This window comes from Balaenoptera musculus, chromosome 3, assembly GCF_009873245.2.
Source record: "Balaenoptera musculus isolate JJ_BM4_2016_0621 chromosome 3, mBalMus1.pri.v3, whole genome shotgun sequence".
NCBI lineage: Eukaryota > Metazoa > Chordata > Mammalia > Artiodactyla > Balaenopteridae > Balaenoptera > Balaenoptera musculus.
The window spans coordinates 111,322,928-111,346,129 of NC_045787.1; the positions used below are offsets into that span (position 1 = coordinate 111,322,928).

Here is a 23,202-nt window from a genome sequence, read left to right on the forward strand (position 1 = left end):
AATGTAGTGATCAAGAATGTGGGCTCTTCCACCCATGTTGTCCACTGTGTCAGATCCTCCTGGGACCACTAGAAAATTTACTATAGCAAAACTACCGCAGCCTAGCCTCGGTCGGTCTCTTATAGTAAAAATTATTCGTTGTTTATGTGAAATTCAAATTTAACTGGGCATCCTGTGTTTTATCTGGCAACCTGGTAAGGATAATATGGGTGAGGAAAGGGATCTGACCCTGGATGGGGCACTCCAGGAGGACGCTTCCAGGCCTTTCTGGCCCGGGAACGAAGCGCTGGGCGGGCGCAGGGTGTGCTGCCGGCCGCCCGGCCCCGATTGCAGGGTGAAGAAAGACAGCAACGGGCCTCTGCCGGAACCCCGCCCAGGACCTGAGGGTCAGGAAACTTCGAAAAGACCTGAGATGGCGGGCGCTTGGCTCCCAAACAGCCCCGAGCCCCACGGCACAGGCCACAGACCAGAGGCGGCCGCCCGGCACCAAGATGGCGCCCGCGGCAGCTGCCAGCTGCTAAGATGGCGGCGCGGGGCCGCGCCCGCGCTCCCGGGCTCTCCTCCCCAAGCCTTCCGCCGGCAAGGAGCGCGACTCGCGTCGCTGTGCGCCGGTTGCCCTTCGGCCTGGGTGGTGGAGCCGCTGCCTGCCGTGCACCATGCGGCTCCTTGGCTGGTGGCAGGTACTGCTGTGGGTGCTGGGGCCTCCCGCCCGCGGCCAGGAGGGTGAGTGCGGGCTGGGGCCGTGGGCGGCGGCGCGGGCGGCTGTGCGTGAAATGACCGGCGAGGTGGCTGTCTCCCCGGGCGACGCTCTTCTACCTGCGCGAAGGCCCGCGTTGCGCGCCTCGCCTCTTCCTGGCGCCCCCTAGAGCGCCTCTCCCCGGGTTATCCCGACCTCCTTCCCCCAGTGGTCCCCGCTCGCGGTCCGGGGTAGGGGACGGCGGGGCGGGATGCCCGGGCCATGTTCAGGCCCCTGAGCAGGTGACTCAGTCGGGAGGAACCGTGTATTAGCGCTTACTGAGGCGTACCCCCATGTGCTGAGCACTTTATTATTAATGATAATCATCATAATCAATAGCCGACCTCTATGGTGCCCTTATTAGGAGCCAGGAACTGTGTATAGTGCTTTCTATCATTATCTTATTTAGCTCTCCCACCGATCCTATGAGATAGATTCCATGAGTATCCGTGTTTTACAGATGAAGATGCTGAGCTCAGAGAGACTGAGTAATCTGCCTACGTTTGCGATTCTGGTAATTGGCAGAGCCTGTATCTCTGACTGCAAAGCCCATGCTTTACTTTGCAGCCTGCTGGACCACTTTCTTAAGAAGGTCACTCTTGCTCAGGTGCCTGTGAAGGACAGATGAGAAAAACACAGCAGACTCCCAGGGTAACTTGCTGCTTGCCAGAGCATGCTCTCAGGGTCCCTCCGTGGGGAAGGCAGCCACCTGGAGGCATGGCTGGGCCCAGGAGTGGAGGCCTTACTCCCATTGCTTCTTTGCGCCACTCTGCAGAGCCCTATTAAAGTCCAGACCCTTTGGCCTTTCTTGTCATTCAAAACTTAACAGGAATACACAGATCTTTCCTTTCCCTGCCGTGTCCTGGAAAGAGGCAGGGGAGCCGGCTTGCTGAGTAATGAAAAGTAATGAAAACACTCATTATGTGCCAGGCAGTGTGCTTAGTGCTTTTTGAGCATCATCTTATTTAGTCTTTAAATGCTTATGAAATGTATGTTGTTATTGTCCCCATTTGATGGATGAGTAAACTGAGACTCAGCATCCCCTAAGTCTTTTACCAAGGTCCAACAGCAGAAGTTGAGAAGCTACAATTCAAGCCTCTGTCTGCCTGACCTCACAGTCAAACCTCTGTACTACATTTCTCTGTCGCTACACTTAACCACCAGCCTCAGAGAGGGGACAGCATGTGCTGGATATCTTCTGTTTGTCTCTCAGATCATTCTTCAGCCTTCTCCACCCTGCTCTGTGCCCTGAGTAGCTGTCCGGTGTGGAATAAACAACTGGCTCTTCTGTCTTCTGGCTTCTGTTGTGTTGGCATGAAGGGAGAGTGAGGTCAGGGTATTGATTCTCTCAGCTCCCTCCCTTGGGGATATCACAGGTTGGCTGTGTCCCTCCACTGAAAGTTAGGGCTTCTAGAAGGCTGTCCTCTCTGTTTCAAGGCTTCTGCCTCTGGACTCTTAAGGTCTATGAGTGGTAACTGGCTCCCCCTCTGCTGTTAATGACCTTGGGATTCCTTACCATTGCTTTTGGTTTCTCTACACCCAGCTCACATGTTGGAGGTACCTTTATTAAGTTCTCCTCCAATTGTCCAAGTTGCGTGTGTTGTTTCCTGGCAGAACCCTGGCTGATTCGGCAGTCAGTGAGCCTACCTGGCAGGGAGGGTCACGTCATACAGACCTGAGGATAACACCAGCCATGGGGTGGGTCACTGGTCATCATGGCCAGGCCATGAATGGAGTGAGGACTGAGAAAGCTTCACCAGCTGGTTCCTTTTGGGGGTGGCTGAAAATCCAAGGCTTTTTTTCTGCAGAGGATACCACTGGCAAATTAGCAACTGGAGGTGGCAGTGCTGTCCAGGTGTCAAGGAACGGGTGCCAACCCCGGACTTCAACACCCCACACCTATCTTCACTAGACAGTCAACTAGCAGATTCTGACTGAGCACCCGTCATATGCCATATGCTCTGTTAGGCACTCTGGGTGCAGTGGAGAGCAAGCAGAGAAATACGTCCACCCTCCTGTCTGATGGGGAAGGCAGGCATTAAATGACCACAAATAATTAAGTAAATTTTCCACAAGAGTGGAAAATGCTTCAAGGAGAGCCCCAGGGCATTATGGAATGCTGTAATGGGAGACCCTTCTGGTATGAGGGTCTAGGAGGGTGAAGTTCACAGAAGTGAAGTTTAGGGTGAGATCTGAAGGATGTGTCAGATTAGCCAGAAGAAGAGAGGGAGTGGAGGGAGGGCTCCTGGGAGAGAAACAGCCCTCAGGACAGTTCTGAGGTATGGGGAGGAGGGTGTGAGTGATCAGGGACCAGAAATGTCTAGTGGCACCTGTTGGGAGTATGGACAGAGGCTTTATCACCTGGGGCCTGGTAGTCATGCTACAGAGCATGGATTCATTCACAGCGTAGGGGGAAGCCACTGAAAGTGTTTTAGCAGGGGAGTGACATGATCACATTTGCCTTTAACTTTCAGTTTCACTTGGATGCTGTGAGGAGAAGGGTTTGGAGAGGGGGTAGAGGGCCAACCAGGAAGACCATTTTGGGGGTTGCAGCAGTTGTCCAAGTGAGAGATGACTGTGGCCTAGGCTGAGGGATGTGAATGGGCTGGGAGAAGTGGATGGATCCAGAGTGTATTTAGCAGAGGAATTAATAGGACCTGGTTGTGGTTCCCGTCCATCTCTTTGAATTGTAAACATCAGTCATAACCATTATCATCATCATCATCATCACCATCACTGTAGCCATTTATGGAGTGCTTACCATGTGCCAGGGACCATATACGTCTTTTCTCATTTAATTTGCATGGTAGCCCTATGAATGTCTGCCTTTCAGTGGTAGTTTCTCCATTTGTTAGATGCACACACTGAAAATTTCCTATGGAAAGTACGGGTTGCTGCCCCTCTAACCCCCAGCTGATTTTGGTCCTCCCCAGTCGGCTCCCCTGCCGCAGAAGCCATTCTGGAAAAAAACCTGTGGCTGGTAGAGAGTCTTTTGAGAACAACTGGAAGGGTACGAAGGAGCTGACCCAGGCTAGGGCTCCTTGGCAGAGTTGGGGTGGTGCCCTCGCCCCTGTTCTCCAAACATATTCCTTGCTGCCAGGAGTGCAATAATTTCCACTTTATGCATGGCTCAAACTATAATCAGATTATTGACATTGCGAAGCAATCTCTTTTAAAAGGTGCATTACCATGGGAGGGTTCAATGGCTCTCACACGGTAGGTCATTTCTTAGAGTGGAATAATTCAATGTTTCCTTTCTTCCCAATGCTTAAATGAAAAAAATGGTACCTGAGGGTGTGAGAATTTTTTTTTTGTTCCTAATTTGTCCTCTCTACTTAAATATCTTCACAGGAGGGAAAAACCAACACTCCTGACTCAAAATTCTAGCTCTCTGCATCACTCAGACTTCCTTTTGATTTTCTGTAAGGGACATCTATCCAGTTTTACATGAAGGGGATCAGAAGGACCAGATTCTATTTTGTGCCCTCATTTTTTTCTCTTGAGATTCTTTTAGGATATTGGCATTCTCCATTTACTTTAGAGGACCTAGAATGTTGATTAGGTTCAGAGAGAGAAGATCTCTGCAGAGCTGGTGCATTTGGGAGTAGAGTTGGTTCCCAAATCTGGCACCCTTTGTTCTTCTCCAGACTTTTAGCCTCTCTGGCTTCATTTCCTGCTCTGACTTAAGGACGATCTAGTAAACATGTTTGTTTGTTTTTACTTATGATTATACAAGCAGTACATGTTTATCAACCAAAGGCTACAGAAAGACTGCCATCCGCACCCCATTGACAGAGCTCCTTGCCCAGGCACCCAGCCCCTTCTCTAGGTCATAGGCAAAGAAGTGCTTGACCCTCTTCTGTCAAGGACCTACCTTGCTTCTCAAGCCCTGTACTCTGCCCTCTCTAACCTGTATTGTCACCTCTCCCTGCTTACTCACTTTCCCATGAGCTTTATATATCCTTAAATTTCTCCTGTGTCCTAAAAACCAAAACGAAAATTTCCCTTAGTCCCCTGCCTGCCCATAACAACTACTGGATCTTTCTTTTCCCCTTCAGAGCTAGACTTTCAGAAAGAATTGTGTATATTTATTTATGTAGTTACCATTTCTGATGCTATTCATTCTTTTGTGTGGATCCACATTTCCATCTGGTATCATTTTTCTATTGCCTGAATAAGTTCATTTCAGATTCTTGTCATGTAGGTCTGCTGGTTATGAATTGTTTCAGCTTTTGTATGTCTGAAAACGTATTTATTTTGCCTTTGTTTTTGAAAGATATTTTTGCTGGGTATAGAATTCTAGGTTTATAGTTTTTTTCCTTTCAGTACTTTAAAGATGCTGCTCTTCTTGCTTGCAGTTTCCAATGAGAAATCTGCTGTCATCCTTGTCTTTGTTCCTCTATACATAGCATGTCTTTTTTCTCTGGCTGCTTTTAAGATTTTTTCTTTGTCACTGGTTTTGATCAGTTTGATTATGATGTATCTTGGTGTAGTTTGTTGAGTTTCTTGGATCTATGGATTTATAGTTTTCATCAGGTTTGTAAAGGTTTTGGTTATTGTTTCTTCAATTACTTTTTCTGTTTTCCCCCATTTACTTCTCTCTTTTGGGTACTCCAATTATCTGTACATGAGACCACTTGAAATTGTCCCACAGCTCACTGTCACTCTTAATTTGGGGGGAGATTCTTTTTTTCATTGTGTGTTTCATTTTGTATTGGTTCTATTGCTATGCCTTAAGTTAACTACTCTTTTCTTCTGTAATGTCTAATCTGCTATGAATCCCATCCAGTGCAGTTTTCATCTCAGACCTTGTAATTTTCATTGCTAGAAGTATAATTTGGGTCTTTTAAAAAATTATTATTGAGATATAGTTGATATATAACATTATAGTAGTTTCAGTTGTACAACATAATCATTCGATATATATATATATTGTAAAATGATCACCACAATAAGTCTGGTTAAAATCCACCATCACACACAGTTATACAATTTTTTTCTTTGGATGAGACCTTTTAAGGTTTACTACTCTCTTAGCAACTTTCAAATATACAGTATAGTATAATTAACTATAGTTACCATGCTGTGCATTCTATCCCCATGACTTACTTATTTTATAACTGGAAGTTTGTACTTTTTGACCATCTTCACCCATTTTGCCTACCCCCTACCCACCACCTCTGTCAATCAACCACCAAACTGTTTTCTGTATGAGCTTGTGGGTTTTTTGTTGTTGTTTGTTTGTTTTTAGATTCTACATTTAAGTGAGATAATACAGTATTTGTCTTTCTCTGATTTATTTCACTTAGCATAATGCCCTCAAGGTCTGTACATCTTGTCGCAAATGGCAAGATTTCTTGTTTTTTTTTTTTTTTTTTTTTTTTTTAAGGAGAAGTTAATCAGAGAGGAGGGAGGAAACAGGTGGAGAGTCTGGTGAAGATTTTGAAGATTCCTAGGTTCTTTCTGGTTTTATTTCCCTCTCTGTGGAATGGCACTGGCTTTTTCTTTTTTTTTTTTAAATGATTTTTTTGTTTTGTTTTGTTTTGTTTTTAATTTTTATTTATTTATGGCTGTGTTGGGTCTTCGTTTCTGTGTGAGGGCTTTCTCTAGTTGTGGCAAGTGGGGGCCACTCTTCATCGCGGTGCGCAGGCCTCTCACTATCGCGGCCTCTCTTGTTGCGGAGCACAGGCTCCAGACGCGCAGGCTCAGTAATTGTGGCTCACGGGCCCAGTTGCTCCGCGGCACGTGGGATCCTCCCAGACCAGGGCCCGAACCCGTGTCCCCTGCATCGGCAGGCAGATTCTCAACCACTGCGCCACCAGGGAAGCCCAGATTTCTTGTTTTTAAATGGCTGAATAATATTCTTTTTATATATACATATACATATATATACACATAATACATATACATATATATATACACACACATATACATATACAAATATATGTATATATATCTCACATTTTCTTTATCTATGCATCTATCAATTGCTTCCATGTCTTGGGTTTTGTAAATAATGCTGCAGTGAACATGGGGGTGCATGTACCTTTTCAGGTGAGTGTTTTCATTTTCTTTGGATAAATGCCCAGAAGTGGAATTGCTGGATCATATGGTAGTTCTGTTTTTTATTTTTTTGAGGAACTTCCATACTGTTTTCCTTAGTGGCTGCACCAATTTACGTTCTCACTGATAGTGCACAAGGGTTCCCCTTTGTCCGCATGCATACCAACATTTGTCATTTCTTGTCTTTTTGATAATAGCCATTCTAACATGTGTGAGGTGATATCTCATTGTGGTTTTGATTTGCATTTTGATTTGGGTCTTTTTTTATATGTTATGTTCTCTATATCTACTTAACTTTTTAAACATATGTAATGCAGTTATTGCTGTTTTGATAGCCTCATCTAATAATTCTGACATCTGTACAAGTTCTGGGTCAGGTTTGGTTGATTATTCTCATTATGGATAATGAGAATTTCCCTGCTTCTTTGCATGCCTGGTAATCTTTGATTGGATGCCAGAAGTAAATTTTACCTGGTTGAGTGCTAGATATTTTAGTATTCCTATAAATATTCTTGAGCTTTGTTCTGGGATACAGTTAAGTTACTTGAACACAGTTTGATTCTCACTTTTAAGGTTTGCTAGATGGAAGCAGAGCTGTATTTACTTTAGGGTTAATTGGGCCCCACTGCTGAGGCAAGTCCCTTTCGTGTACTCTCCCCAGTGCCCTGTGACTTAGGAGGTTTCCCAGGCTAGTGGGTGGGGACAGGTACTATTCCCAGCTTTCTGTGGCTGTTGGGTACTGTTACCTCTAATCCCTTTGAGTGGTTCTTTCCCTGGCTTGGGGTAGTTCACTTACAGGCATGTGTGGACCAGTATACTCAAGGCGGGGCCCCCTCCACGGATCTCCAGAGTCCTCTTTCTGCAGCTCTCCCATCTCCAGTATTCTGTCCTGCAAACTCTAGCTTCTTGGTCTTTCTGGACCCTCAGTTCCATCTCAACTCGAGAAGTCAGCTGGGCCCTCCCTGAGACAGGGCAGGAACTCTCAGGCAGTAAGCTAGAGCATTTGTAGGGCTCTTCTCATTTGCTTCCTGTTCACTGTCCTTCCTTGTCTCATTGCTAGTCTCCTGAAACTGTTGTTTCACATATTTGGCTGTTTTTTGGGTCGTTTCAGGAGGGAGAGTAAATCTGGTTCCTGTTATTCCACTTAGCCTGAAGCAAATTCCCAGAGAATGTTTTTGAATTGCTGAATGAACCTGCAAACATCTATGGAGATATTCTTTGAGATGTTATACAAATGTGCATACCTTAGGAAGTTCCCAGATCCCTCCCCAGCTTTGAAGCCAGTTGGTCATTCACACTCTGCTAGACATGCTGTTTGCAGGCAGAGCTCATTATACAGCTGGTGGCTCCCCAGCCATATGGTGGGCTTGTCTGAGTGCAGCTGGGCTCATTCGTTTCCCCTGGTCAGTGCCTGGTTTGGAGTCTGGCGGCTGTCATTGAGATCATGAGAGGTGGAGGGCAGGAGTCATTGTACAGAGGTGAGTGGAGCTTGCTGGATGGATGTATGAGACTGCCCAGGACTCTCCCCTTACCTGAACCTTTGGCCCAAGCCGCATCTAGTGGCTCCAAAGTGAGAGGAAAATCCTCCTCCTCTTCTCCCTGCTGCTGCCCCTGCTCTGCTTGGTGCACCTTTAGCACTCCTGAGGGCAGTAGCCCAAGGGCAGCAGGCAGGAGAGCAGAGGTCAGCTGTAGAGGCCACCTCGGGAAGGAGCTGGCTCTAGTAGCATTCTTTGGGCAGTGTGGCCCAGCAGCCCTCCGAGGTATCATGTGGGGAGGGTAAGGCCCGCTCTGGAGTAGCAGTCAGAAAACTTCGCTCTTAGACCTGGCTCTGCTGCTTACTGGCTGTGTGCCGTTGGGCATTACACTGAACCTCTCTGTACCTCATCTGTTAAGTCGGGATGATAACCCTTGTGCTGCCCATCTCACAGAGCTGTTATAATGGGTGCAAAGATGCTTTACCATGGTAGAGTCTTCCATAAAGCCATCATTATTTTCTTGGATAGTCTCATCAAAGAAACTAAATTGTTAAAGTGTTTGTATTATATTTTCCTAATTGGATGTCTGCAGTGGAATGTTTTTGCTTGTAATCCGCATGGCAAGCAGCAGGTTTTGCATGAAGCTATGTGTTTGTCCACTTCTTTGCATTCATTAATCTAGTATCTCCTTGTGATCTTCTTCATGACCTGGAGAATGATGGGTGGCTCTGTGATAGTTTAATGGGAAGGTAACTTTTTACTCTGGAGGGGAAAATTTCATATTTGAGAACTGTAATTCTTTGGGATTCATTTACTTTGAAGTTAGATGTGACTGTGAACATAGTGGCATGTTTTAGTTGCAGAGAAAAGAGGTCACTTATGGTCAGAGGAGCAGCCTGCTTACCCATTCCAGGTGGGGGCTGGGTACACGAGTGAGGAGGTGCCTTCCCGTGACCCAGTGGGCCAGGACCTGTCTGCAGAAGAGGCCGAGGCAGTGCTGGGGCTGGACGCTGATGGTGAACACATGGTAATGTTGTCTGTGATTCCTGGGGAAGCCGAGGACAAACTGAGCCCAGAGCCCGGCGGCGGCACCTGCAGGGCTGGAGGGGAGGAGGACTCGAGGTGCAACCCCCGGGAGAGCCTCTTCTCTCTGGACAGCGCTGGAGCCAGCTTCCCGGAGAGAGAAGAGGAGTACTACGCAGAGCCCGAAGTGGTGGAATCTGACCCGCCCCCGACAGAGGACGCCAACACCACCGAAAGTCTGAAATCCCCGAAGGTGAACTGCGAGGAGAGGAATGTGACGGGATTAGAAAATTTCACTCTGAAAATTTTAAATATGTCACAGGTAAGACAAAAGTATTTAGTGCTTTCCTCCTTCTCTGCACATTGATTTTACGATTTAATACTCTATCAGCTTTCAAATGGGGAGTCAGAATCTTTATCACATTGTAAGTGGGATAGCATTTAATGGCTGCATCAGTGAAAATTCACCTGGCTTTCTGTGACGTTTGTAGGAAAAGGAGGAGATATAACTAGTGTCGAATATGCTTTTCAGGCGGCCTAAACCTAGTCAGCCTTGGGTTAATCTCACCACCAAGTCTCATGATAAAAATCCCAGTGGACAGATAGGTGCTTGGTATCAGAATCATAACATTCTTCTTCTTCTAAATGAGGTATTTGTTATGGAGGCGTAAAAATAAAATATCTGAATTACTAAAATTGTAATTTAGTATTGTTTAGACTAGTCATCTCCCTGAGAAGTATGTTTTATACATATATATATATATATATATATATATATATATATTTTTTAACATCTTTACTGGAGTATAATTGCTTTACAATGTTGTATTAGTTTCTGCTGTATAACAAAGTGAATCAGCTATACATATACATATATCCCCATGTCCCCTCCCTCTTGTGTCTCCCTCCCTCCCTCTTTCCCTATCCCACCCCTCTAGGTGGTCACAAAGCACCGAGCTGATCTCCCTGTGCTATGCGGCTGCTTCCCACTAGCTATCTGTTATACATTTGGTAGTGTATATATGTCAGTGTTACTCTCTCACTTCGTCCCAGCTTACCCTTCCCCCTCCCGTGTCCTCAAGTCCATTCTCTATGTCTGCATCTTTATTCCTGTCCTGCCCCTAGATTCTTCAGAACCATTTTTTTTTTTTTAGATTCCATATATATGAGTTAGCATATGGTATTTGTTTTTCTCTTTCTGACTTACTTCACTCTGTATGACAGACTCTAGGTCCATCCACCTCACTACAAATAACTCACTTTCATTTCTTTTTATGGCTGAGTAATATTCCATTGTATATATGTGCCACATCTTCTTTATACATTCATCTGTCGATGGACACTTAGGTTGCGAAGTATGGTTTTTTTTTGTTTTATTTTTTTAATTTTTTTTTATACAGCAGGTTCTTATTAGTCATCAGTTTTATACACATCAGTGTATACATGTCAATCCCAATCGCCCAATTCATCACACCACCACCACCACCCCCGGCCCCCGCCACTTCCCCCCTTGGTGTCCATGCGTTTGTTCTCTACATCTGTGTCTCAATTTCTGCCCTGCAAACTGGTTCATCTGTACCATTTTTCTAGGTTCCACATATATGTGTTAATATACAATATTTGTTTTTCTCTTTGTGACTCACTTCACTCTGTATGACAGTCTCTAGAGCCATCCTCGTCGCAACAAATGACCCAATTTCATTCCTTTTTATGGCTGAGTAATATTCCATTGTATATATGTACCACATCTTCTTTATCCATTCATCTGTCGATGGGCATTTAGGTTGCTTCCATGACCTGGCTATTGTAAATAGTGCTGCAGTGAACATTGGGGTGCATGTGCCTTTTTGAATTATGGTTTTCTCTGGGTATATGCCCAGTAGTGGGATTGCTGGATCATATGGTAATTCTATCTTTAGTTTTTTAAGGAACCTCCATACTGTTCTCCATAGTGGCTGTATCAATTTACATTCCCACCAATAGTGCAAGAGGGTTTCCTTTTCTCCACACCCTCTCCAGCATTTGTTGTTTGTAGATTTTTCTGATGGTGCCCATTCTAACTGGTGTGAAGTGATACTTCACTGTAGTTTTGATTTGCATTTCTCTAATAATTAGTGATGTTGAGCAGCTTTTCATGTGCTTGTTGGCCAGCTGTCTCTCTTCTTTGGAGAAATGTCTATTTAGGTCTTCTGCCCATTTTTGGATTCGGTTGTTTGTTTTTTTAATATTGAGCTGCATGAGCTGTTTATATATTTTGGAGATTAATCCTTTGTCCGTTGATTCGTTTGCAAATATTTTCCCCCATTCTGAGGGTTGTCTTTTCATCTTGTTTATGGTTTCCTTTGCTGTGCAAAAGCTTTGAAGTTTCATTAGGTCCCATTTGTTTATTTTTGTTTTTATTTCCATTACTCTAGGAGGTGGATCAAAACAGATCTTGCTGTGATTTATGTCAAAGAGTGTTCTTCCTATGTTTTCCTCTAAGAGTTTTATAGTGTCCGGTCTTACATTTAGGGCTCGAATCCATTTTGAGTTTATTTTTGTGTATGGTGTTAGGGAGTGTTCTAATTTCATTCTTTTACATGTAACTGTCCAGTTTTCCCAGCACCACTTATTGAAGAGACCGTCTTTTCTCCATTGTATATCCTTGCCTCCTTTGTCATAGATTAGTTGCCCATAGGTGTGTGGGTTTATCTCTGTGCTTTCTATCTTGTTCCATTGATCTATGTTTCTGTTTTTGTGCCAGTACCATATTGTCTTGATTACCGTAGCTTTGTAGTATAGTCTGAAGTCAGGGAGTCTGATTCCTCCAGCTTGGTTTTTTTCCCTCAAGACTGCTTTGGCTATTCGGGGTCTTTTGTGTCTCCATACAAATTTTAAGATTTTTTGTTCTAGCTCCATAAAAAATGCCATTGGTAATTTGATAGGGATTGCATTGAATCTGTAGATTGCTTTGGGTAGTAGAGTCATTTTCACAATATTGATTCTTCCAATCCAAGAACATGGTATATCTCTCCATCTGTAGGTATCATTAATTTCTTTCATTAGTGTCTTGTAGTTTTCTGCATACAGGTCTTTTGTCTCCCTAGGTAGGTTTATTCCTAGGTATTTTATTCTCTTTGTTGCAGTGGTAAATGGGAGTGTTTCCTTAATTTCTCTTTCAGATTTTTCATCATTAGTGTATAGGAATGCAAGAGATTTCTGTGCATTAATTTTGTATCCTGCAACTTTACCAAATTCACTGATTAGCCCTAGTAGTTTTCTGGTGGCATCTTTAGGATTCCCTATGTATAGTATCATGTCATCTGCAAACAGTGACAGTTTTACTTCTTCTTTTCCAATTTGTATTCCTTTTACTTCTTTTTCTTCTCTGATTGCCGTGGCTAGGACTTCCAAAACTATGTTGAATAATAGTGGCGAGAGTGGACATCCTTGTCTTGTTCCTGATCTTAGAGGAAATGCTTTCAGTTTTTCACCACTGAGAATGATGTTTGCTGTGGGTTTGTCATATATGGCCTTTATTATGTTGAGGTAGGTTCCCTCTGTGCCCACTTTCTGGAGAGTTTTTATCATAAATGGGTGTTGAATTTTGTCAAAAGCTTTTTCTGCATCTATTGAGATGATCATATGGTTTTTCTTCAATTTGTTAAGATGGTGTATCACATTGATTGATTTGTGTATATTGAAGAATCCTTGCATCCCTGGGATAAATCCCACTTGATCATGGTGTATGATCCTTTTAATGTGTTGTTGGATTCTGTTTGCTAGTATCTTGTTGAGGATTTTTGCATCTATATTCATCAGTGATATTGGTCTGTAATTTTCTTTTTTTGTAGTATCTTTGTCTGGTTTTGGTGTCAGGGTGATGGTGGCCTCATAGAATGAGTTTGGGAGTGTTCCTTCCTCTGCAATTTTTTGGAAGAGTTTGAGAAGGATAGGTGTTAGCTTTTCTCTAAATGTTTGATAGAATTCACCTGTGAAGTCCTGGACTTTTGTTTGTTGGAAGATTTTTAATCAGTTTCAATTTCATTACTTGTGATTGGTCTCTTCATATTTTCTATTTCTTCCTAGTTCAGTCTTGGAAGGTTATACCTTTCTAAGAATTTGTCCATTTCTTCCAGGTTGTCCATTTTATTGGCATAGAGTTGCTTGTAGTAATCTCTTAGGATGCTTTGTATTTCTGCGGTGTCTGTTGTAACGTCTCCTTTTTCATTTCTAATTTTATTGATTTGACTTCTCTCCCTCTTTTTCTTGATGAGTCTGGCTAATGGTTTATCAATTTTGTTTATCTTCTCAAAGAACCAGCTTTTAGTTTTATTGATCTTTGCTATTGTTTTCTTTGTTTCTATTTCATTTATTTTTGCTCTGATCTTTATGATTTCTTTCCTTTTGCTAACTTTGGGTTTTGTTTGTTCTTCTGTCTCTAGTTCCTTTAGGTGTAAGGTTAGATTGTTTATTTGAGATTTTTCTTGTTTCTTGTGGTAGGCTTGTATAGCTATAAACTTCACTCTTAGAACTGCTTTTGCTGCATCCCATAGGTTTTGGATCGTCATGTTTTCATTGTCATTTGTCGCTAGGTATTTTTTGATTTCCTCTTTGATTTCTTCAGTGATCTCTTGGTTATTTAGTAATGTATTGTTTAGCCTCCATGTGTTTGTGTTTTTTACTTTTTTTTCCATGTAATTCATTTCTAATCTCATAGCATTGTGGTCAGAAAAGATGCTTGATATGATTTCAATTTTCTTAAATTTACTGAGGCTTGATTTGTGACCCAAGATGTGATCTATCCTGGAGAATGTTCCATGCGCACTTGAGAAGAAAGTGTAATCTGCTGTTTTTGGATGGAATGTCCTATAAATATCAATTAAATCTATCTGGTCTATTGTGTCATTTAAAGCTTCTGTTTCCTTATTTATTTTCATTTTGTATGATTTGTCCATTGGTGTAAGTGAGGTGTTAATGTCCCCCACTATTATTGTGTTACTGTCGATTTTCTCTTTTATAGCTGTTAGCAGTTGCCTTATGTATTGAGGTGCTCCTATGTTGGGTGCATATATATTTATAATTGTTATATCTTCTTCTTGGATTGATCCCTTGAACATTATGTAGTGTCCCTCCTTGTCTCTTGTAGCATTCTTTAAAGTCTATTTTATCTGATATGCGTATTGCTGCTCCAGCTTTCTTTTGATTTACATTTGCATGGAAGTATCTTTTTCCATCCCCTCACTTTCGGTCTGTATGTGTCCCTAGGTCTGAAGTGGGTCTCTTGTAGACAGCATATATATGGGTCTTGTTTTTGTATCCATTCAGCAAGCCTTTGTCTTTTGGTTGGAGCATTTAATCCATTCACGTTTAAGGTAATTATCGATATGTATGTTCCTATGACCATTTTCTTAATTGTTTTGGGTTTGTTTTTGTAGGTCCTTTTCTTCTCTTGTGTTTCCCACTTAGAGAAGTTCCTTTAGCATTTGTTGTAGAGCTGGTTTGGTGGTGCTGAATTCTCTTAGCTTTTGCTTGTCTGTAAAGCTTTTGATTTCTCCATTGAATCTGAATGAGATCCTTGCTGGGTAGAGTAATCTTGGTTGTAGTTTCTTCCCTTTCATCACTTTGAGTATATCAGGCCACTCCCTTCTGGCTTGTAGAGTTTCTGCTGAGAAATCAGCTGTTAACCTTATGGGAGTTCCCTTGTATGTTATTTGTCATTTTTCCCTTGCTGCTTTCAGTAATTTTTCTTTGTCTTTAATTTTTGCCAATTTGATTACTATGTGTCTCGGCATGTTTCTCCTTGGGTTTATCCTGTATGGGAGTCTCTGCGCTTCCTGGACTTGGGTGGCTATTTCCTTTCCCATGTTAGGGAAGTTTTCAACTATAATCTCTTCAAATATTTTCTCGGGTCCTTTCTCTCTCTCTTCTCCTTCTAGGACCCATGTAATGCGAATGTTGTTGCATTTAATGTTGTCCCAGAGGTCTCTTAGGCTGTCTTCATTTCTTTTCATTCTTTTTTCTTTATTCTGTTCCACAGCAGTGAATTCCACCATTCTGTCTTCCAGGTCACTTATCCGTTCTTCTGTCTCAGTTATTCTGCTATTGATTCCTTCTAGTGTAGTTTTCATTTCAGTTATTGTATTGTTCATCTCTGTTTGTTTGTTCTTTAATTCTTCTAGGTCTTTGCTAAACATTTCTTGCATCTTCTCGATCTTTGCTTCCATTCATTTTCCGAGGTCCTGGATCACCTTCACTATCATTATTCTGAATTCTTTTTCTGAAAGGTTGCCTATCTCCACTTCATTTAGTTGTTTTTCTGGGGTTTTATCTTGTTCGTTCATCTGGTACATAGCCCTCTGCCTTTTCATCTTGTCTGTCTTTCTGTGAATGTGGTTTTTGTTCCACAAGGTGCAGGATTGTAGTTCTTCTTGCTTCTGCTGTCTGCCCTCTGGTGGATGAGGCTGAGAGGCTTGAGCAAGTTTCCTGATGGGAGGGACTGGTGGTGGGTAGAGCTGGGTGTTGCTCTGGTGGGCACAGCTCAGTAAAACTTTAATCTGCTTGTCTGCTTATGTGTGGGGCTGGGTTCCCTTCCTGTTGGTTGTTTGGCCTGAGGCAACCCAACACTGGAGCCTACCCTGCTCTTTGGTGGGGCTAATGGCAGATTCTGGGAAGGCTCACGCCAAGAAGTACTTCCCAGAACTTCTGCTGCCAGTGTCCTTGTCCCCACGGTGAGCCACAGCCACCCCCCGCCTCTGCCTGAGACCCTCCAACACTAGCAGGTAGGTCTGGTTCACTGGGTCACTGCTCCTTCCCCTGGGTCCCGATGTGCACACTACTTTGTGTGTGCCCTCCAAGAGTGGAGTTTCTGTTTCCCCCAGTCCTGTCAGAGTCCTGTAGTCAAATCCCGCTAGGCTTCAAAGCCTGATTCTCTAGGAATTCCTCCTCCCACTGCTGGACCCCCAGGTTGGGAAGCCTGACGTGGGGCTCAGAGCCTTCACTCCAGGGGGTGGACTTCTGTGGTATAAGTGTTCTCCAGTTTGTGAGTCACCCACCCAGCAGTTATGGGATTTGATTTTACTGTGATTGCACCCCTCCTACCGTCTCATTGTGGTTTCTCCTTTGTCTTTGGATGTGGGGTATCTTTTTTGGTGAGTTCCAGTGTCTTCCTGTCGATGATTGTTCAGCAGTTAGTTGTGATTCTGGTGTTCTCACAAGAAGGAGTGAGATCACGTCCTTGTACTCCACCATCTTGGTTCTATACCTCCGTGAAGTATGTTATATTGGTGAAAAGTTTTTTTTCCTCCAGAGAGTGTGACTCTAGTGTTTACTCTGGACTGAGAGCTGACCAATTTGTCCAGCCCAGCCATGCTTTTCCAGCTAGTTGGCTAAATGGTGAGTCTAAAGAGAATACTGGGATACTGACTGACATTTTCTGTAAGATTGTTAAAGCCAGAGAGCAGAATGAATTCAGGCTGCTTATGTAAGAGAAGAATCCTAGCTCTGAGAGGTGTGATTCTTTATTTTAAATGAGGGTACATATGGTATGTTGAGTGCCCCTCCGAGGCAGGTGTCAGCACTGGCCTTGCACCCTCCCCTCAGTGCCTGGTGAATGCTGTGCCTCAGCTCTGTGGCCTTTTAATGGGTGTCACACACATGACCAGGAGAAAGCAGTTTGAGCAGTCTGAGTTTTGGTGGTGGCATGGATGGTGCACCCTCAAACTGAACTAACCTTTGCTCAAATACATGGATCTGACTGCTTAGTACAGACTTGGAGCTGCTGAGATGATAGTTTGGGCCTGAGACCACAGTGCTTTAATAATGTTGTTAGATTGTATGAGATGCAGAATTCCAAAGTTGGGACCGTGGCCTGTACCCTGTGAGTACTTAGTATATGAGTTGATGAATTATGAAAAATATTAAAATTGCTCTATAGTAATATTAAGAAAGCCTAGAGGAAGACCCCTCCTACACTCTTGGTGGGAATGTACATTGGTGCAGCCACTATGGAGACAGTATGGAGGTTCCTCAGAAAACTAAAAATAGAACTACCATATGATCCAGCAATCCCACTACTGGGCATATATCCAGACAAAACTATAATTCAAAAAAATACATGCTGGGACTTCCCTGGCAGTCCAGTGGTTAAGACTCTGTGCTTCCACTGCAGGGGGTGCAGGTTCAATTCATGGTCGGGGAACTAAGATCCTGCATGCCGCACAGTGCAGCCAAAAAAAAAAAAGAACATACATGCACCCCAATGTTCATAGCAGCACTATTCACAATAGCCAAGACATGCAAACAGCCTAAATGTCCACTGACAGAGGAATGGATAAAGAAGATGTGGTACATATATACAATGGAATATTACTCAGTCATAAAAAAGAATGAAATAATGCCATTTGCAGCAATATAGATGGACCTAGAGATTATTAGACTAAGTGAAGTAAGTCAGAAAGAGAAAGACAAATATCATATGCTATCACTTATATGTGGAATCTAAAATACAACATAAATGAACCTATCCACAAAACAGAAACAGACTCACAGACATAGAGGACAGACTTGTGGTTGCCAAGGAAGAAGGGGGTGGGGGAGGGATAGACTGGGAGTTTGTGATTAGTAGACGCAAACTATCACATAGAGAGTGGATAAACAACAACGTCCTGCTGTATAGCACAGAAAACTGTATTTAATATCCTCTGATAAACCATAATGGAAAAGAAATTAACACAACATTGTAAATCAACTATATACTTCAATAAAAAAAAAAAAGAAACCTTGGAGGAAAGTTTATAACATGTCATTTGATAGTACTTTTCTGCTGACCCATGGATCCCTATGGTTCCAATCCAGAAGGTTCTTCGAGGGCTGCACTACTGTCTCCCTCCCGTCCCTGCCCCTACCTCCTCTCCCTTGACGGCAGCAGTGGTTCCTGTTTCTTGCGTATCCTTCCAGAAAAAGTGCACATCCTGTACTGCTGACTTTAACACTTTGTTTCTTTTGCCACAGGACCTTATGGATTTTCTCAACCCAAACGGTAGTGACTGCACGCTAGTCCTGTTTTACACCCCTTGGTGCCGATTTTCTGCCAGTTTGGCTCCTCATTTTAACTCTCTGCCCCGGGCGTTTCCAGCTCTTCACTTTTTGGCACTGGATGCGTCTCAGCACAGCAGGTATCTTCTCTTAGTGGGGTTTCTGCCTCATCCTGTAGGATGATGGTTGCAGTTACTTGGAGGTCGTAATCAGTTAAGTTAGGAGCAGAGGAGGTAGGTTTGAGCTTGAGCTTTGAAATGGAACCGAGGGAGGGAGAAACAAGTGTGACTAGTGAGGATTGTCACATTCCCGAGGGAGACTTTCTGGAGACCCCTTGAGAAGAAAGACTGTTCTCTGCATGGTGGAATTCAGTGATGGCTCTGCCTGATGGCAGGGGTTGGGGCAGAGGACGTTTTAGGGTCTGGGCCAGACTGAATTAGCAAAAATAGCATCCTAAGTAGGGTCTTCCTTTGTGACTTTCATCTGCAGCTTAGGTTCCCACCCTGGCAGCCTAACTCTCGGCACCCGTTTTATGTCTACTAAGGATTTCTTTCTTTCCTTTTTATTTTTTTCTTTCCTTCTTTCCCTCCTTCCTTTTCTTTCTTCATGCTTACATTTATTCTTGCATGCGTGTTCTTAGTAGACATTCAATAAATTTGACGAATTATTTTAGGCCTTTGAAATACATTTACCCTTGCTTTATATTCTTTCATATTGTTCAGTGGGGTTTTGTCTTTTCTGAATGTTCAGTAAGGTAAGTTACAAAGAACTTTGTGCAGATGTTGTATATTTCCCTTGTGACTGTGCCTGGGGTTATAAACTGTGTACTCCCCTCCTCCTCTAAGTCAGATGCTGCTTATTAGCAGGTCACAAGGAGGTTGTGTGTGAATAAATTTGGAAAGTCTGGAAGATAGTCAAGTTGGTGGTGAAAATGAGGCACTGATTTTCAGGGTAGGTAATGGAACTGCCAGTGTTTACCTGAAATTGTTTATGAAGAAAGAAATTGCCCAACAAATTAGTAATTCCCACAAAGCCTTCAGGGAAAGATCTCAGTGGCCAGGCCGAAGGTTACAGACTGATTGGAAGGACATTCAAGGTCATTGTCCAGCTTTGACTGGGCTCTCCACTGCCCCCAAGCCAGCAGGGCTGGCTCCAAGCACCTGCTCAGTACTGTTTGGTTATGGGTCTGATACTAACCCCCATGTCCCCCAATCCCTGCAGGCTTTTATCATCTCCTCTGTTCCTTCTTCATCTCCATGCATCCTTCTCAGTGCCTGGTATGGTGCCTCAATTATGGAGAATAGAGGATACTCGCTCTTACTGTATGGCATGGGACATGTGTTTGCCTCATATGTTAATATTTATGTTACAGCATGTTTACAAAAGAAAAAATCCTGATCATACGATATTACCATTTTACTTCTGGGGGTAACTGAGGCTTAAAAAGGTTAAATAATCTGCCCAAAGGTCACACAGCTGGTTCAGTGGCAGAACTGAGGCTTGAACCCTGAGCGTTTTGACTCTGGAGCTTATACCACTACTCTGTATTCTGTAAAAGTGAAACAGTACTGCTCAGGTCCTATTACTTCTGAATTGTCCTGCCTTAATTGTGAACTTCCTGGTGTGTTTGTTAGGTTGTAGATTCCTTTGCACCAACTCACTAACCTAAATGCTTAAGTTGAATCTTTTATGAGGGTTGGAGATGGGCATTCTGCAGAGTCTGAAATTTCTTCTGTTAGGTAAATTGACATAGTGTGCTTTGTTCATAAATTAGAATTTTCTGGTCTGATCTATTTTGGCTGTTAAAAACAGAACTAGTGGAATAATTGTGTCATGGGCAGCTCCATGTTGTAATAGAAAGCAACTCAGAACAGAACACGAATGCCCCCAACCATGACCCACGAGGAAGGCTGTCAAGGAGAAACTACAAGCCTATTGTCTCATTATCAGAAGCCTCCATAGGCCACAGGAAACCGATCCTTTCTCATTTATTTCCATCCATTCTGATATGGTAATTGTGTGAGGAAGCCCACTGTCAATTCAGGTTTTCTGACTGACTTCTCTCTCTTGTAGCCTTTCTACGAGGTTTGGCACTGTAGCTGTTCCTAACATCTTGTTATTTCAAGGGGCTAAACCAATGGCTAGATTTAATCATACAGACCGAACACTGGAAACGCTGAAAATCTTCATTTTTAACCAGACAGGTATGTAGAACACTGTAGAAGAAGACATTTTATTGCTGGAGGAATGTGCCTTCTGTGGGTTCGGATCTGCTACAGTATTATCCTTAAGTGAAGGATTCAAGATTGGCTTTGGGATGTAAAACTTCTTTTCTAATGAAATGTTAAGATCCTGTTAAATGTCTCCCAGTCAGTGGCAAGCTTAACATGAATAGGTAATACTAATATGATTACAGATACCTTTAAAAAATATAACAGCTTTATTGAGATAAAATTCACATACTATATACCTCTAGATACTGTTTTACATACATTATTCATTTAAGTATAATATTTACACAAAAATATGCGTCAATCACTAGTGTACGTGGCATTGAATTTTCAGAGTGAACACCCTGAGTAACCAGTACTCAGAAAGAGAACATCACCAGTCCCCTTTCAGCACTGTCACTCCTGTCCTCCCCAAGGATAACGACCATCTTCACTCCTAACACCACAGTGTAGTGGTCCTTGTTTTTGACCTTTATATTAATGGAGACCTACAGTATGGATCCTTCCACGTCTGGCTGATTCCACTGACCATTATGTTTATGGGATTCATCTGCATTGTTGTGTATGGTTGTGTTTTATTCATGTTTATTGCTGTATAGAGTTCTATTTATTAATTCATTTGTAGATGCTGTTTTAATTCCTTAATATTTGCCAAAACATAGGGCCTTATCTTTATCCTGTAAAACTTTGAGCACTGTACATTGATGAAATTTCCTTTGTTGGAAAATTCATTCCTCAAAAGCTTTAATGCCTCAGTTATGAGCACCCCTCTACTTCCTGAAATATATTCACTGGAAGTAAATAAAAATTATAACATACCTTCCATATATTCTTAGCTGCATGTAATGACTTATATCTAACACAGAAGAACAAAGAACTGAGTTACCTCATAGGAATAAAAGGCTTCTTACCAGGTAGTTAGTTATTCCAAGTCTTGTCCTGGACCCCTGGTTGTCGTTTAGATTGATATGGACAGGGGGAGCCATTTTGCTCAGTGCTCTCAGAAAACTTAGAACCAAATGAAATCTAGGAGTCACAGCATCTTTGGTAATCACTGATCCCAGTGGTGGTTAGTTGTTCTAACAATTCTTCTTCTTTTTTTTTTTTTTTAAATGAGCTCAGCTTAACTCTTTTTTTTTTTTTTTTTTTTTTTGGCCGTGCCGCATGGCATGCGGGATCTTAGTTCCCCGACCAGGGAATGAACCCGCATCCTGCAGTGGAAGCGTGGTGTCTTAAGCACTGGACTGCCAGGGAAGTCCCCTAACAATTCTTTCAGTAAATTATTTAAAAGCATTTTGAATTTAGCATTACTTACCCTGTGAAAACATTCTGTAGACTCCTGAGAATAGCTTTACTAGTTGTTGAACATTGGTCTTGAAAGAGAACAAAAGACAACTCATACAGTGCACTAAGACCTTTCTGGTGAGTTCACTGAAATTCTAGTGTTTTAGCTTTGAACAGCTGAATGGATTCCTGCTTCTTTGATGTGGTGGGGTGAAGGGCACTGACAGGCAAGTGAAACCCATCCCAGATATACTAGCTGTGGTGTTTATTTTAAGACTGCATATCATTTTGCATACCATGCAGAATACTGAAGAAAATTCTGTAGCGGGTATGTTTTCTATCTCATTTGAAACAACTGATTTCTCTTCCAGGTATAGAAGCCAAGAAGAATGTGGTGGTAACTCAAGCGGACCAAATAGGTCCTCTTCCCAGCACTTTGATAAAAAATGTAGACTGGTTGCTTGTATTTTCCTTATTCTTTTTAATTAGTTTTATTATGTATGCTACCGTTCGAACTGAGAGTATCCGATGGCTAATTCCAGGACAAGAGCAGGAACATGCGGAGTAGCGATAGACTCAAAGGAGAGTTGGAAAGAAGAATTTCAATCCTTCATTTCAGAAATTAACGCTGCAATTTCAGACATTTTCTCCAGTGAAGCACTGACTTACAACTCCAGTCAGATTGAAAGAATCATGTGTTTGTTGAACTGTTGAATGTGTAAAAAAATTATAAACTGGTGTTTCTAACTAGTATTATAATAAGCAAATGCAAAAATATTCCATAACATTCAGTAAAAATTCTTGTTTTTACTACTTGAACTTTACCCAGTACTTAAGTGAGTAATCCAGTGTGACATGTGAAGATGTATTCTGGTGGAATAGTGAGTAGAATGACAGTATGCTTACTATATAGAGGCAGAAATAGGACTTTCAGATTATAGTTTTAGAAGACTTGATTTCTTGTATTATGTCTAAGAAAGTTGGTTTTCTGTTCGTTTGCCATTTCTCTCCCAGAGTCAGTAAGCAGGAAAGTGTTCTTTTATGGGAAGAATAATTAGGATCGGTAAGTGTGCCCTTACAAGTAGCAACCAATGGGAAAATAAAGAGTCAAATACCTTGGTGTTCATGATCTCTGATTTCACTGAAAGCATTTGAAGTGGTTTAAGAAGTTGTTTCTGGGTAAGGCAGATATTAATCAGCATGCACTAATTAAACCTAAAAATGTTCTTGGAATCGTGCTAGGTTTAGTGAGAGTCAAAAGAAATATAAAGTACTGTTGTTGCCCACAAGTTGATTCTAGTCTAGTTTAGGATACATGTAGAAAAGAGATAACATGTAATTTACATAAACTTTTTGAAAAGCTGTTTCTAAAAGA

The 23,202-nt window shown here is 42.5% G+C and overlaps 1 protein-coding gene across 4 annotated transcripts; it reads left to right on the forward strand.

Moving 5' to 3' along the window:
- The first annotated feature begins 527 nt into the window (after positions 1-527).
- Positions 528-22,943, forward strand: TXNDC15 (thioredoxin domain containing 15). 4 transcript variants are annotated; one of them, XM_036848421.1, is made up of 7 exons: positions 528-723; positions 1,197-1,250; positions 8,208-8,277; positions 9,132-9,619; positions 18,289-18,452; positions 20,386-20,516; positions 22,199-22,943. In XM_036848421.1, the coding sequence occupies exons 2-7, from the start codon at positions 1,197-1,199 to the stop codon at positions 22,393-22,395; spliced, it is 1,104 nt and encodes a 367-aa protein (XP_036704316.1). In that variant the 5' UTR covers positions 528-723; the 3' UTR covers positions 22,396-22,943. The 4 variants fall into 4 exon arrangements, with proteins under 4 accessions (XP_036704316.1, XP_036704313.1, XP_036704315.1 ...); XM_036848420.1 differs by lacking the exon at positions 8,208-8,277 and having other exon boundaries at positions 594-723; positions 9,188-9,619; XM_036848419.1 differs by lacking the exon at positions 1,197-1,250 and having other exon boundaries at positions 645-723.
- The last annotated feature ends 259 nt before the right edge of the window (positions 22,944-23,202 follow it).